Source organism: Miniopterus natalensis, chromosome 12 (genome assembly GCF_054644295.1).
Source record: "Miniopterus natalensis isolate mMinNat1 chromosome 12, mMinNat1.hap1, whole genome shotgun sequence".
NCBI lineage: Eukaryota > Metazoa > Chordata > Mammalia > Chiroptera > Miniopteridae > Miniopterus > Miniopterus natalensis.
The window spans coordinates 45,895,735-45,910,512 of NC_142092.1; the positions used below are offsets into that span (position 1 = coordinate 45,895,735).

The 14,778-nt window shown below is 46.6% G+C and overlaps 1 protein-coding gene across 1 annotated transcript in view; it reads left to right on the forward strand.

Annotated features, from left to right (window-relative positions):
- The first annotated feature begins 1,083 nt into the window (after positions 1-1,083).
- DAPK1 (death associated protein kinase 1) overlaps positions 1,084-14,778 on the forward strand; it is a 152,272-nt gene continuing 138,577 nt past the window's right edge. Inside the window, exons 1-2 of the mRNA XM_087822739.1 lie at positions 1,084-1,215; positions 2,061-2,230. Coding sequence (XP_087678865.1) covers positions 2,169-2,230 — 62 coding nt within the window. The 5' untranslated portion in view covers positions 1,084-1,215; positions 2,061-2,168. The remainder of the gene's footprint in view (positions 1,216-2,060; positions 2,231-14,778) is intronic.

Sequence of the window (14,778 nt, forward strand, 5' to 3'; positions counted from 1 at the left end):
AAGGGGTGTCCACCAGATATGGGTTCTGTGTGCAGGCTAGCTCAGCCCACAGAAATGTAACACAAGCCACACTGGTACTTTGATATTTTTTAATAAGCTGCATTTTAAAAAGTAAAAAGTGAAATTAATTTTAATAATATAGTTTATTTAACCCAATGTATCCAAAATACTATCATTTAAACATGTAGTTAATACAAAAGCCCTTATGAGATATTTTTCATTCTTATTTCCATACTGTCATGGAATCCAATATGTATCTCACACTATTGCACACCTCATTTGGAACTAGCCACATTTCAGCTCATCAGCAGCCAACAATGTATTGGGCACAACCCCCCACCCCCACCCCACCCCCGATTTCTGTTGCTCCATTGGGCGTCTGAGACCTCAACCCATTTTTCTCTGGCTGCATCCCTTCTTATGCTTGTTACCAGCTCAAAACACCTTCCCTGGAGAGGATAGGTGTTTACCCTCTCCATCGAATGCACCCCACTTCCTCCCTGTCAGCCTCTATCCAGTTATCCTGTTTATTGTCTCAATAGCACTGATCTCTTCGAAAACAATCTTATTTGCTTACATCTTCTCCACCACAATGTAAGTTTCACCGGGGCAGGATGTATTTTTTAATCTATTTTGGTCTCGGCGATTTTCCCGTGGCGAGCACTGTTCCTGGCACACAGCCCGCGATCACTTTGGCCGGACTCAGGAATCGCGTTTCCCTGGAACGCAGCCGAAGCGGGCAGCGCGGCCGCGTGTCACAGGTGGGGCGCCCACGGTGCGCGGCTGCGCGGGTCTCATCTGGGCGTGGGCGTGGGGTGAGTGGGGGGGTGCGGGGAGTGCGCGGTACAGCGAGCGAGCGAGTCCGGGGCGCTGAGCAGAGAGGAGCAGCGAGCGCCGCTCGCCACCCGCAGCACCGACCCGGCCGGGCGGCTCGGAGGTGGGTGGGCCGTGCAGCCAGCCCGCCCGCGGGGTCCCCATTGGTCGCTTGCGGGCCGCCCATCGCCCGGAAGCCGGCGGGGAGCGGAGGGGCTGCTCCCGAGCCGGAGCGGGAGAGCCCGGCTGTGCAGACGCCGGGGCGGCGCTGGGGATCCGCGCCTCCGACTCGCTCCCTCCCCGCGCTCTCGCCGCCGCCCCGCTCGTCTCCGGCGCTGGCGCCTGCGGTCGGCCTCCGACAGCGCTCCGGAGGGACCCGGGCAGCAGCTCCCGGGCGCCCGGGTGAGTGGCCGCGCGCGGCTCCCTGGCGGCTCCCGGGCCCCGCCGCCCGCTTTTGCTTTCGCCTCCGCAGCGCGGCGGGGTTCGCCGGGGCAGCGCCCGGGGCCACTGGGAAGGCCGAGGCGGGGAAACTTGGCCGCGGGCAGAAGTGGGATCGCCGCCAGGAGGCGCCCCCCAGCCCCGCGGGCCGGGTGGGAACAGGTGGCGCGGCGGGGCCGAGCGCTTTGTGTCGGGGCGCGGAAGCCGGCGTGGGGCGGCCGCGCCTCCCTCGGCCGCTCCCTTCCCTCCCCGGTTCCCCCGGGCGGTTGCTCGCCGGGTCGGCGGGGTAACGGAGCGGGAATCGCGAGGAATGTGCCTCTAGGGACTGCCTGGCTCCAGGGAAAGGGGGCGGCCGCGGAGGTGCGGGAGCCGGGAGGGGGCGCGAGGGCCACGCCGCCGCCGCCTGATGGAGAGGGATGCTCCCGGCCAGGCGCGTTCTGCTCGGGCGAGCGCTTCATTTTTCCGCGGCGCCCCTGGAGGGGGGGATCTGAGTGGGCGTGTGTGCAGAAAAAAGGAAGATGGGGAAGCCAGGGACTTCCGGAGCTGGTTCTTAGCAGTGCAGAGCACCCTGCTTTCGGGGACTCGGATCTTGGGGTGCGGTTGTGCCCGGCCCCAAGCGCGCCGGCGGTGCGGGGCTGGGGACGCCCCTGGCCCGGTTTTTAACAAAGGGTGCTCCTCTCCACCTTGGCGGGAGGGGCAGCTCCGCAAAAGTGGTCTTCAGCGAGCGGGTCTTAGCCCTGGGGGGGATCTGTTTCCTTTTCGGGTTGTCATTTTATTAGAATATGATTGCCTTTTTTTTTTTTTTTAAGGACCGGAGACTGATGCATGAGGGGCCCATGGAGGCGAAGGAGCGGTGGTGATGGTTTGGGAAGCAGAGCTGAAGTGTGCTGGGCTTCGGTGAGGCGAGACAATTTATCATGACCGTGTTCAGGCAGGAAAACGTGGATGATTACTACGACACCGGCGAGGAACTTGGCAGGTACAGGGGGTGCCGGGGGCCCCTGCTCTGAGAGTTGTGGGACTGCATAACGTTGGGGGCAGTGGGCGGCGAACAAATGCTTCTCCCTCGCCCTTCCTGGAGATGCGCACATTCTAGAGAAAAGAGTTACCCAGCGAGGGGTAGGGGCCAGAAATAAACCATATACTCCAAGGGGCGGGGGTGGGGGGGTGGGGGGGTGGAGAGGCAGTTTCAGTTAAGTTATGATGCAAAGTGTATTGATCAAGACCCCTGGACAAGAACAGATTGAATTGTCTTCAGTAACTCTAGTCAGTGACACAAGGAGGCACACACTAAGATGCAATTGCAAGTGGAGTCAGCTCTTGTGTAATTAAAACAGAGAATACAAAATAATTAATAGGCTTTTTAAATCTTCATTCTTTCCTTCCATCTGAATTTTCAGAGTAACATGCACAAGCATTGTGCCCTATATGGAGACTTGCCAGATGTTGATGTCGGGTTTGGATTTTGAAACGGACTCAAACCAGGAATTTAATTGCCCAATTGGTATTAGTGGTGGCTTTGGTTTCACTCCTAATGTTAAATTTTTAACAAATCAATGAGTGAGCGTCTAATACGGCTATCTGAATTTAGAGCCTATTCCATTGCTGTGAGAGCTGTGATTCTGAGTGTAAAGTCTTTCAGTTTCTAGGTGAACAGAGAATGATTTCTTTGGGGGCGTCTAAGGACTGGATTGGTTTCCCCTTGACTGGGTATTTGACAGAGTGTGTTGAACTCCCATCTAACTTTAAGAAAAAAACTAGTTTTGACACCTACATTTAAATTCAACATGTGGAATTTTACTGCAGTGTATTTATATTATGAGTAAAGTAGGCAAAAGAATCATTAAACAAACAAAAAAAAGTATGTATTGATTTACACTTGTATCAAAATATGTATTTTTCCATATACATCTGATGTCCTGATATCAGCTTCCTTTTTAGGAAAAGGAAACTTACAAACAACCACACCCCAGATTACTTAGAATTATGAAAGTTGAGTTTAACTAAAATTTTTTACAAGTTCAAATAATACTGCAGAATGCAAGCAATTTTTTAAAAGTTACTGTAACAGCATATTTCTGTATATGTTTAGTATTGACTGAGAACATCACTGGCTTTGGAGTTGCTTACTATATATTGGAGATTTACTGAGTAAGTAAATCAGAAGGAAAGCTCTCAAAAATCATGTTTCATGGATATGTTTAAGATTAAGGTTTACAAGTATGTGGTGGAAATACTTGGTTTAACGAGAATTAAATCACTTTATCCCTGCGGTTTTCGGCAAGATGAGTGGCATATGGAGTTTTCCTTGGGGGGGGGTGTGAAAAAATGTATTTGAATTCTGTTTGTGTAATGTGGCCTGATTATATAAATTCTCTTATAGAGAGATGGGTAAAATTAGGTGAGATGATTGCTTTATTCACCTTATTTTCATTAAGACCTTTTGGATAGAGTTATGTGTTATTTGAAAGAAAAAGAAAAAATGAGGCCTCCCTGCGGTTAGCACCAGGATTTTGTGATCTTCATTTTGTGGGTGTGAGGACAAGCCCTCTGCCTCTGTGCTGGGGTGGTTTGCGGATTTGTCACTAGTGTTTCGCTTTGATTTTGGCTCTGTTTGCATTTCTGTGTATGACTTTCTCCACTTTGCAAGAATAATTGCCAAATTGCTTCTTCACTAATTTAACTTCTGTGACCTCTGACTTTGAAAGAAGTTCTCTGAAAAACTAGGAGTTGGGGATTTTTAAAAAGAAAGTATACATGCCCCATCCAGCTGCTCTATCTTTTGGTTTTGACTAAAAATGGGTTAAATGGCTGGGGGTTTTTTTGAAGTTTTTTTCAAGTCCTATGATTTTTATGCCTGCCTTGGAAATAGCCACTCCCTGAAAACAAGTCCTGATGTAAGAGAGACTGGTAGGAAAGATGCTGCTTCATGTGTTCCTGAGAGAAGATTGGGGGTGGAGGCAGGAGTTGATTGGGAGAAGATGGAAATGGGCAGATATTTCACACAAATTGTTCTAAGCAGTGAGTTATACGCAGACCAACAGCTAGGATTTAAGACTTCACCTAGGTACTATAATTATCAGCCATCTAAATCATAGCCCCTCACTTACCTTAAAAATGTACTGAGACAAGGGCCACAGCTAGAGGAGGGAAGATAGGTTTTCAAATAAGGAGAATATTATTATTGTTATTTTACTTTCAGGAAAACAGAGAGTATGTATGAGAATGAGTATGTGGGTGGATCTGTGTGTCTCTGTCAGTCGGTCTATCTGTCTGTGTATGTTAGTGTGTATCTGTTTGTACTGCCCCAGATTGCTGTAAGAGCTTGCTTTGAACTCTAAAGAACTTTATAAAGTCTGATTATTGCAGTAGTGATACAACAGACAGACCACTGGACAGATACCTGGTCCAAAATCAGCTCTGCAACCCGCTAGCTTTATTATCTTGAACAGGTCACTTACCCTCTCTGACCCTCAGGATCTTCATCTAAAAAATGAGAGGCCTAGTGATTATTTCATGGCTGTTGTGAAAATCAAGTCTTCTAACACATGTAAAAGTATTTTATCAGCAGTAAAGAGTTAAACAAATACAGATATCATCTGCAGGACTGGCTGAGACATGTGGGTGTTCCAGGCAGGCTAATAACTTGGCCTGCAACTCAATATTCTTTTAAGTGTCTGCTTACCAATTTGGGGAAGGGAGGCCCTCTGGGAAAGGGTCATGGGGAGACCCACTTCTGCCAGCACTCAGCCTCTCCACTCTGATTCTAAATAATGCACCTCTCTCTGGCCTCGAACTTGCACACCTTCCGAGTGGAAACAGTGAATGGACATCATCTTTAGAAGACTGTTTGGTGACCTTCTGTATTAACTCCAGGAGGTCCTTTGGGGTCTTACCCTCTATCCCAGGAGGTGGAACAAAGAACTACTTCCATTTCATGTAGTCGTCTATGGGAGGAGTTCTTATAAATGCAGATTTCTCCATCTGCTGTTATACTTGGGTTGTTTTAATGCCCCAGGTTGCCTTAACATCTCTTATCAGTTGGCACTTGGGCAACTGCAGGCTGGCTTGTCCCACCATTGGTCTCCGGTTACACCTTTGGCTGTGGTTCAGCATAACCTGTGAGCTTTCTGGGCACCTCTCTGAACACTGCTATCCTGAGGGCCTGGCCCTCTTCCCTCTTCAGCTTACTGACCTTACATGATCTTAAGACCAGGGTCCCACCTCCTGAATAAATGCCCCCATGATGCTTTCTCCCTTTTAGGAGCCAAATGACTTGCTGTCTGAAATACTCCCTTGGCCCATGACCACAGACTGCCCTGTGCCATGCCCATCCTTGCTTTGTGTTATCCGTGTAGCCAGCTTGAAAGTTCTTCCAGGTGGTCTTTTCTCCCAGGGTGTGCAGTGTGCTGCATAATACCAGGCAGACTTTGATTGATGCCTGGGTGAGTTAAGCAGGTTGGCAGATGCAATATTGAGACCAGAATGGGAATTTACGATGCAAATGGCGATGCCGATACTGACGCTGATAGAGAGGCAGCGTGCTGTGTGGTTCATCCATAGCACATTCATCTGGAAAGTGGAGAGACACCTACCTTTGCAGGATGTTGTGAGAACTAGAGACAGTGGCTACAAACATATGACACATAGTCACTGCCTAAGATATTATTTTTAATAACTGGTTTTTTCTATCACAGCATTTACCACATTGCCTAGTCATTACTTACTTGATTATCTGTTTTCCCCACAGGTTGTCACAGAATTGTGACCTCAAACTTACATCATTTTTATCTCTAATGCCTAATTAGATGTGTGACACAAGGTGCTCAATAAATGCTTGCTGCTTAAATGAATGGATTAATATATGTAAAGCACACACACAAATATACGCAGATGTGTGTGTGTATACATATATACATGTATGTATACACACATGTATATGGTCCTCAATAAATGATGTCTCTGGTGAAGATGAACTTAGAATATGAAAGGCTGCAGCTCATAAAAATAAAAGCTTCTTTTGCTTTTCATTCTCTATGACTGAACACTAATGTGCACAGCAGCCAAAATTTTCAGCCATGCCCTAGCTGGTTTGGCTCAGTAGTTAGATTTTCGGACTGCAGACTGAAGGGTCCTGGTTCGATTCCGGCCGAGGGCACATATCTCGGTTGCAGGCTCGTTCCCAGGCCCTGGTGGGGCCACATGTGGCAGGCAGCCAATCAGTGTGTCTCTCTCACATTGATGTTCCCCCCCCCCACCCCCGTCCCCCTCTCCCTTTCCCCCTTCCACTCTCTGAAAAGCAATGGAAAAGTATCCTCAGGTGAGGATTTAAAAAAAAAATTCCAGCCACAAGATCAGTTTAAACAAAACAAGGTGGAGCATTAAATATTTTACATTGATTTGGAGGGTTGTTAGAAGCTAATAATTCAAATTTAAAACATTCTCATTTAGGCATAAAATCCGTAGGCACTGTAATTGAAACATGGAGTGGTAAGAACCCCTGGCCATCCGAGTACATCTCTCAGTTGGTTCGCTGCGGGCTGCAGGAGTGAGTCCTGAGAATCCTGGCATTCCTGTGCCCATGGGGGGACGAGAGACTTCCCTGCGTGGGAAACGCAGGCTCACAAGGCTGACCAGTGAGAGCATCCTGGAGAAATGTACTGAATGTGATTTTTCTCTTTCCTTTCTGCTCCCGAGGGCTCTCAGATGTTTCCTCTGATTGGAAAGGCTGCAGAGTTTTAGAGAGATCAAGTTCAGATATATGTATTAGAGGTAATGGTGTGTGATTATTAAATTCTCTGCACTCTAGGAAGTTCTAGGATGTGAAGGGAAGGCATGATGGTGGTTGTGGGTGACAGTTTGGCTGAATACTTGCTTGCTAGCACTGGGGATGTGTCTCTGGACCACCCAGGCAGGCATACTTTAGGTTCCAGGGGGCCAGGAACCTAGGGAGGTTCTTATTGCTGGAGAAACCAAGGAGCATTGAGGCTGACTTCTTGGTCCCTCTATATTCTTTTATCTTAAGCTTGTGTCTTACCCAGCCACTTAGGAACCTAAAGGCCCCATAGCATTGTCACAGCCCTGTACAGCTGTGAAAAACATGCAATAAGCTTGCAGCCATGGATGCTCAGATGATTTCAGTAATTACATATAGGGGTTATATCTGGAGAGGTGATGTTGTCAGACATGTCCTCTTGTCTCCACAAAGTTGTAAGTCCTCGAAGGTAGAGATCATTCCCTTCCAGATGGGGTGAGGGGAAGGAAGCCATCTGCGGGGTGAGGCACAAACATGAGCTGCTGGATTCCTTTGGAGATGATGTGGCCTAAGCCACTTGACTGACAAGATTAAGGCTACTTTGTCTGCCCTGGTTTCCTGCTGGGAAATGTGTCCTGAACCTTCACCTTTAATTCTAGCCAACAGCTGTGTGTACCTAACCTAACCAGGCGTGTTGATCTCACTAGTCAACCTCATGGGCCTGCGATCTCCACTTTCAACGAGAAAACACGCCAGGAAGTCTCTCCTTCTTAGTAGAAACTTATTTCTAATTAGGAGACAAAGAAAGCCTCCTGCCCAGCCGGGTGTGGCTCAGCGGTTGAGCTTCGACCTAGGATCCAGGCGATCAGGGTTCGATTCCCAGTCAGGGCACATGCCCAGGTTGCGGGCTCCATCCCCAGTTGCAGGCGTGCAGGGGGCAGCCGATCAATGACTCTCTCATCGTTGATGTTTCTCTCTCGCTCCCTCTCCTTTTGTCTCTCTGAAATCAATAAAGATATTTTTTTTTAAAAAAAAAAAGCCTCCTACTGGTGGGAGGGAAGGGATTTCTGCTGCTGAGGGCCACCCTTAGTCATCTAGACCTAGAAGAAGCCTTAGTGATCAGCACACCCCTTCTCATTTCATCGAGTCGGTGCTTAGACATGTCAAGTGTCTTTCCCAAGGTGGCTGGTTAGTAGGTCACAAGACATAGACCCAGAACCCCAGGCAGGCCTTTGCATTTTGTTCTCTACACTACTTATTATTTGGCAATTTTTTCTTGGAAGCCAAATAAAGTTGCTCTTTAAGAGAGGTGACTTTGGGCAACCATCTAAGGACCATCCATTTCAACATCTGCCTTGGAGAGGATGGTTAGAAGTAACTGGCACCATTTCACAGAAGATTTTCATTTTTCCCCCAGCCAGAGGCTGACCCTTTGACCTCAGAACTTGCAGGGGCACAGGATCTTCCTTTCTTTTTCCAAGTGGCTTGTGCCCCAGTAATTAATGGTATTAGTGTGTGGCATAGTTTTACCCAAGTCCCCGAGTTAATAGTTTAGCTTTTCAGAAAGTTCACAGAACACTTTTATTATTATTTAACCTTTAAGTAATGTAATGTGTAAGAGTCCTGGCCCTGCCACTCTGGCCACCCCCTAAATGAGTTTCTCACTTCATTAAGTGGCACTAGTCTGTCTGGTTTAGGGCGGATGTGTGATTGTTTGAGACTCTGTGAAAGGTAATGCTTAGTTGTTTTGCTTTGGTTTGTTGTAAATGATCAAAACAGAATGCATTGTCTCTTGGCCTTGAAGGAGATTCTACAGAAGTATAATTATTTATAATAAATCCAATTTATCACTTAATCAACATTTTAAATGAATTCCTTTAAATGTTCAGATAGGAGAGGGGGGATAAAGATTGACATTAAGTGTTTCTACGTCATCTAACAAAAATGGGTCTGAAATCACTGTGTCTAGTAAGTTTTTCTTGGGTAAAACAGAAGGTGTGGTTGTACTCCAATTCTGGGGTTAATGTGCTAAGAAGTTTTTACAATGAAAAAGTCTAAAACCTAAAATAGTTTGTGTCTTATTTTCAAGCCTAGTCCAAAACAAAACAAAACAGTCATGTGCTAGTAACTAATCTCTGGTGATAGCTGACAAGTGTGATCCTCGGTGACTCTTGTTTATCACTTCTGTCTTTTTCGGTGACGTTGAGAGGTAGTGTGGCTTACAAATCACACTGTGGTCATTTAAGTATAATGTTGCTTACCCCTGAGAAATGGCCCTGGGGTTTTCCCCTTATATTCTACTTGTTGACATTTCTATTGTGAGCTTGGGAAATTTTATTCAATAACCTAATGTATATTTGGAGACATCAGGAGAGGTAGGGGAGAGGGAGAATGTTGTTGTTGTTTTTCCTTTTATAAACACATTCAACTTTGGATGCAAAACATGATGTTTGAACAAATGAATGCTGTAAACTGCTGATCGCTGGAGTTTGAAAAGTTTATATTGATGGTGCTTATAGTCATAAGCCTGATGGTTTTTGGCTGAGAAATTTGGCTCTGAGTATGGCTCTTGGGACACTTTTTTTTTTTTTTTTCTGTCAAAACTGTCTGATGATTCTTATTTAAATATAATGTGAGGAATGGGGCTAGCTTTTAAATATCTCAAGTACAATTGATATAGTAAGTTTTCACCTTCAAGGAACAAGCTCATTCCCATTTTCTTTCCCATTGTTGAATAATTCTTTCTACAGTTCATTGTTAGAAAATGGTACCTTTGAAACTATGCAAACTTTTCCTTTTTAACTTAAAAAGAGTGCCAGGGTTTTTAAGCCTTTACTTTAATCCTCCCTGCTCTTGTCCCTGGCCCCCCACTGCAGAATTTTCTAGTTGAAAATGCAATGTAGGGAAATAATCAATGTCTCCTCCTTTTTTTGGTCTCATCATGAAAAGGATTAGGTTTTCCTCTGAGCTTCCTGTCTGTGTGTCTGCCAGCAACTCACACGTCTGTCTGTGACCAGGCTGTATAGGCGGGGGTAGCTATGACTTAGGTGACGCAGGAAAAAGTGGCTGCGGAGTACAGGGGACAAAGAGGGAGTGGCTTGGGAGAGGAGAGGTCAGTAGTTGGTGCTGATTCCATTCTAACGTTTCCTTCCTCCTCTGAAAAGTTCTCCTAAATCTATGTAGAGCTCAATATTTTTTTCCTTTTTTCTTTTGCCATCTGTGGTTTATGGTTAAGCCGCGGAAATGTGTGTCTCTGGGAAAGTGATGAAAGGCTGCAGCCTTCTGAGTGTAATATTTAATAGGCTGGGGGTTACAAGCTGCTTGGCTTTACAAAAACAAAGCTATGGGTCTTTAGGTGTGTGAATACTGTAGAGAACAGACTTAACAGCTAACTGCTCAGGTTTGAGGCTCTGAATTGCATGTGATACACGGAGGAGCTGCCCGTAGAAATTTGGTAAGCCAGAAAGCTCCAGGAGGTCATTTGCTGTCTTACAAATACTATTTTATTGGTATATAAATCAGTATAATTGAAGGCAGAGCCTGCCAGGAATTTCCACTGTGTACTGGCATGTGAATATAGAAAGTTGTCTTTCTTTCTGAATGTTGTCTTCGCACTCGGGGCATCCACTGCTGTCAGTGAGGCCGAAACGTCCACCGAGCTTGTCCTTGGCAGCTCCTCTGGCTTCAGATGCCCTCGGTTTGTTTCCCGTCCCACCGCAGCGGGGCAGAGCCCCTCTCCTGGCCGCTCGCTCTACTCAACGGGCCAGCAGTGCACTGGCACAGCATGCTCGGGACCAGTCCTGGCCACCCTAGGCATTGCTGCTCTTTCTTCTCCCTGATGTCCCTTTTCCCACATCGTGCAATCGGAATGAAGCGGAATCCTCACCTGTCATACCCTTTGGTGGTGAACCAGTAAGATGACCACTTGGGGCCCTGTTCTTGGCATTTCTTTGCACTGTAATTTTTTTTTTAATTTATCTTTATTGATTTCAGAGAGAGGAAGAGAGGGGGAGAGAGACAGAAACACCAATGATGAGAGGGTCATCACTGATCGGCTGTCTCCTGCACACCCCTGACTGGGGGTCGAGCCCGCAATCAGGGCATGTGCCCCGACCTGAATGAAACCGAGATCTCCTGGATCCTCCGTCCATGCTCAACCGCTGAGCCACGCCCGGCCAGGCTGCACTGTAATTTAAACAAGTTTCAGGATAGATGGGAGGTGTTACAGGCTTTCCATTTAGGGTTGATAAGAGTTTGCTCCAAGCACCATCATATGTACCCCTACCCCCACTCCTTACCACGTCACATAGAGTTTTAGGCATCTGACTCAATTGTTTGGGAGAGGAAATGAATTAGAACAAGGAGAATCTTCCAGGACAAAGTGTTATCAGTCCGTGTTTTCCTCCCTCCCCACAGAGATAGGAACGCTGGCCAACATAGCCATGGACAGGCAAGGCAAGCCTAGTGGTAGGGTGGAGGCCCCTCCGTTTTGCTAAATGTGATTTGGACACTGAATGAGTATATCCTGTTTTATGAATATTGCTAATTAATGTGGACCAACCTTTGTAGGCCTCATCTTCAGAAGCAACATTCTCTTTAATGCAGGTAATTTTTAAAAATTATCTACATTAGAGAGAAGTTATAATCTGGAGAAATAAGCAAATGTGAAATGACCTGGCCAGCTTCCACCCCAGCCTTCTCCCCAGCATGTCCACAGGAAGGCTCTCCTTCTTAGTTCCTGCGTCCCTTAACAGTTTGGATTAAGTAACCGGCCACTTTGTATTCTTTTACAGTTGAATACAAACCTTTGTATGCACATACAGGTTTGTGCATGTGATCCTTGGCTCTCCCTATGGATTGTGAGTTTTCTGCAAGGAGAGCACGTGACTTTTTGTGTGTCTTGTGTTGGGTGGGAGTAGTCGAAGCACAGAGTGTGCCTGGTTTGTTTGCCTTATGAAGATTCCTATCTGGAAATGGGGATATGGTTCAGAGCTTTGAACCCAAATTCCTGACTCCACAATGTACTTACTGTTACCTTGGGAAAGTCCATTGGCTTCCGTGAGACTCCCGTTTCTCACCTGCAAAATGGGAATAATGATTATATTTCCCTCAAGGTGGTTGTGAGGGTCTGTGTCATGTGTGTAGAGTGCTTGGTCCAATACCAGGCACACAGTGAGTGCTCAAGGAGTGGTGGCTGTTTAACAAGTGAGAGCAAGAGGGAGAGACATTCTAACATGCTTTTGAATATATGTGACTGGGGTCCTGCCTCTTCTCCGTTCATTCCTCATTTCTCTGCCCAGGTTCTGACCTGGACGCCTGGAGACAGGGTGGAGGTGAGGGCGCTTCGCCTCAGTTCCATCCTTCCTTTTCCTCTTCTCCCTCTCTTCTCCCATCTTGGGCTCAGTGTGCAGGTTGGGCTCATTATGCCAAATTTGACTTTGTTCATCCTGTGTGCCCTTTGAGGAGCCCCTGCCCCATTGTGGCATAAGCCCAGGACTCGGTTTATGTGCTGGGCACCCTCAGCCAGCCCCCTGACAGTGCGGTAGGTGCTTCTTAGAGTTCCTGCAAATCACCTTAGCTAGGAATTGAGCTGTGCATTCAAAGGCTGCTGGAGACAGGGCTTAAGAAGATGCCTTTTTCAAAGCCCACCTGGACACCAGGGGAAGAGGGCAGGAGAAGCTGATGTTAGAGAGTTTCTATTACGATAGAAAGAGATGCATTCAGGGAGCCCAGAGCAAGTAAAAGCTGCCAGACAGACAGCCAGATAGACTGCCAAGAGTTAGCTGCTGAGAGAGAGAGAGCTGCTCACAAATGCTCAGAGGGATGGTCTTCCTGGCGCTGCTAGGAACCTGAGATATGTCAACATGCAAATTCATGTTTTAATACGGTGTATTTTAAGTTCCTAAAAAGTTGATTTTGTTTTGCTAGCTTCTTTTTAAATTAAAAACCGTCTTAGCCAAATAAGACCCTAGGAATTTGATCAGAGAAACAAATCACTGATTTTTGTAACGGATCTTTGTGGAGAAAGGAGCTGAAATGAGTGTGTGGGCCCCCACCAAGATGAGCTCGCTACAGAGTGCAAGACATACGGCAGGTCTGTGCCTCCATTCATTTCTGACACATGCTGATTTAAGATGTGAAAATGAGTGTTTGGCCAAGCCAACAGTGCCCGTGCCAAGAAAAGCCTATTAGGTTGGTGGCTGAAAGGCTGAATTGTTAGGATTTACTTAACAGTGAGGCTCTGCCAGCTGCTGTGAGTAAGTGCCCACTTCCATGTCTGAGTGCCCGTCCTTGTTCCCCTGGCCTGGGGTCTCGTCTGTTCAAGGAGCATGGCTGCCACATGAGAGACCACTTTAAAAGGATGCTTCCTTACTCTTTGGGCCCATTAATTGGATATCTTTGGTTTTATAAAAGTAGCACGAGGCACTCACAAATTTGAAAAGGAAAATGCCTAGAAATTGGGTCTATAGGTGCATTCATGAGAAATATCAGGGAGTGACAATGTTAAACTATAGTCAATGTAAATAGACTATTAACAAGATTGTCATGGGAATCATAATATCTGTCTGTCATTTCTTCATTCTTCCAGGATGGGTTGGACATCTGATTGATATGGCATTTGCTGGGGTGTTGGGCAGGACCCCATGTCTCTACAAGTTTCTAATCCAGTAGGGTAGACAAACGTTACACAACCAATGATAATGGAAAGCCTAAGTAAGAAGTGAGAGAAACCAAGTCTTAAAAATCGTTTGTGGAGTTCAGGCAAGAAGAGGTCATTCTGACTTGGAGGGTTTGTTCATGTATTCTCTCATTCATCCAGCTTCTTGTGGGAACATAAAGATATAAGCAAGTGGGTGTGGGAGTGGATGTGTGTGTGTGTCTCTACTCATACATTCCCTGGAAGGAACTGGAAATCAAGCATGAAGGAGATAAAGGAATTAATATTTACTGGGAACCTATTCTAGACCAGGGGCTGGAGCTGGATATTGTAATCTACCTTTTACAGATGAGAAAACTGAGGTTCAGAAGACATTGGCCTTAGATAATATGTTGAAAATGGTGGAGGTAACCATTGGACACCCCAAAATGTTAAGCCATGTCTGGAAGTTGGGCGGTAGGTTGTACAGTTCACTTTCTGTCCTGTTCCTCTGTCACTGTCTCAGAAGAGAAGTTTAAAGAACTTTAAAACATTTATCATACTGCCTGGCTCACACGATGTTTTCAATACATGTTTCCTTCCTTCCTGTAAACAAGAGAGTCTCAACCTTGACACTAATGACAGTTGGTCAGGGGTGCTATGCATTGTAGGATGTTTAGAGGGATCCCTGGCCTCTGCCCATTGGATACTAATAACACCCTCTCCCAGTGTGACAACCAAAATTTTTCCAAGCATTGCTAAAAGTCTGTTGAGGGGCACCTCTCACCCATTGAGAACCACTGGGCTACAGAATCAAGACAGGAAAGTGTTGATTAATGGGCCTAGAGGTTGGAGCTGGTAGTAGGCAAGGAGGATCCTGCACCCAGTGGGAAAGAAAATGCCTTTGAAAGCAGGTGTTGACCTTGGGTGTCCAGAGCTGGGGAAGGAAGAGAGCGGGTGTGAGTGAGAGGCCTGGGCAGTGGCTGTTTTAATCTGGCTTCTGTGTGCTGTTCCAGGAAGGGACAGGTCCGTTGTGTCCCAGAGGCCCGGGGTGGGACTGACAATGAGTAAGGCCTGGAGAGGATGCTGGTCAGACTTCCTGATGTCAGGCGTGTGGGTAGGAGAGCCACCCATG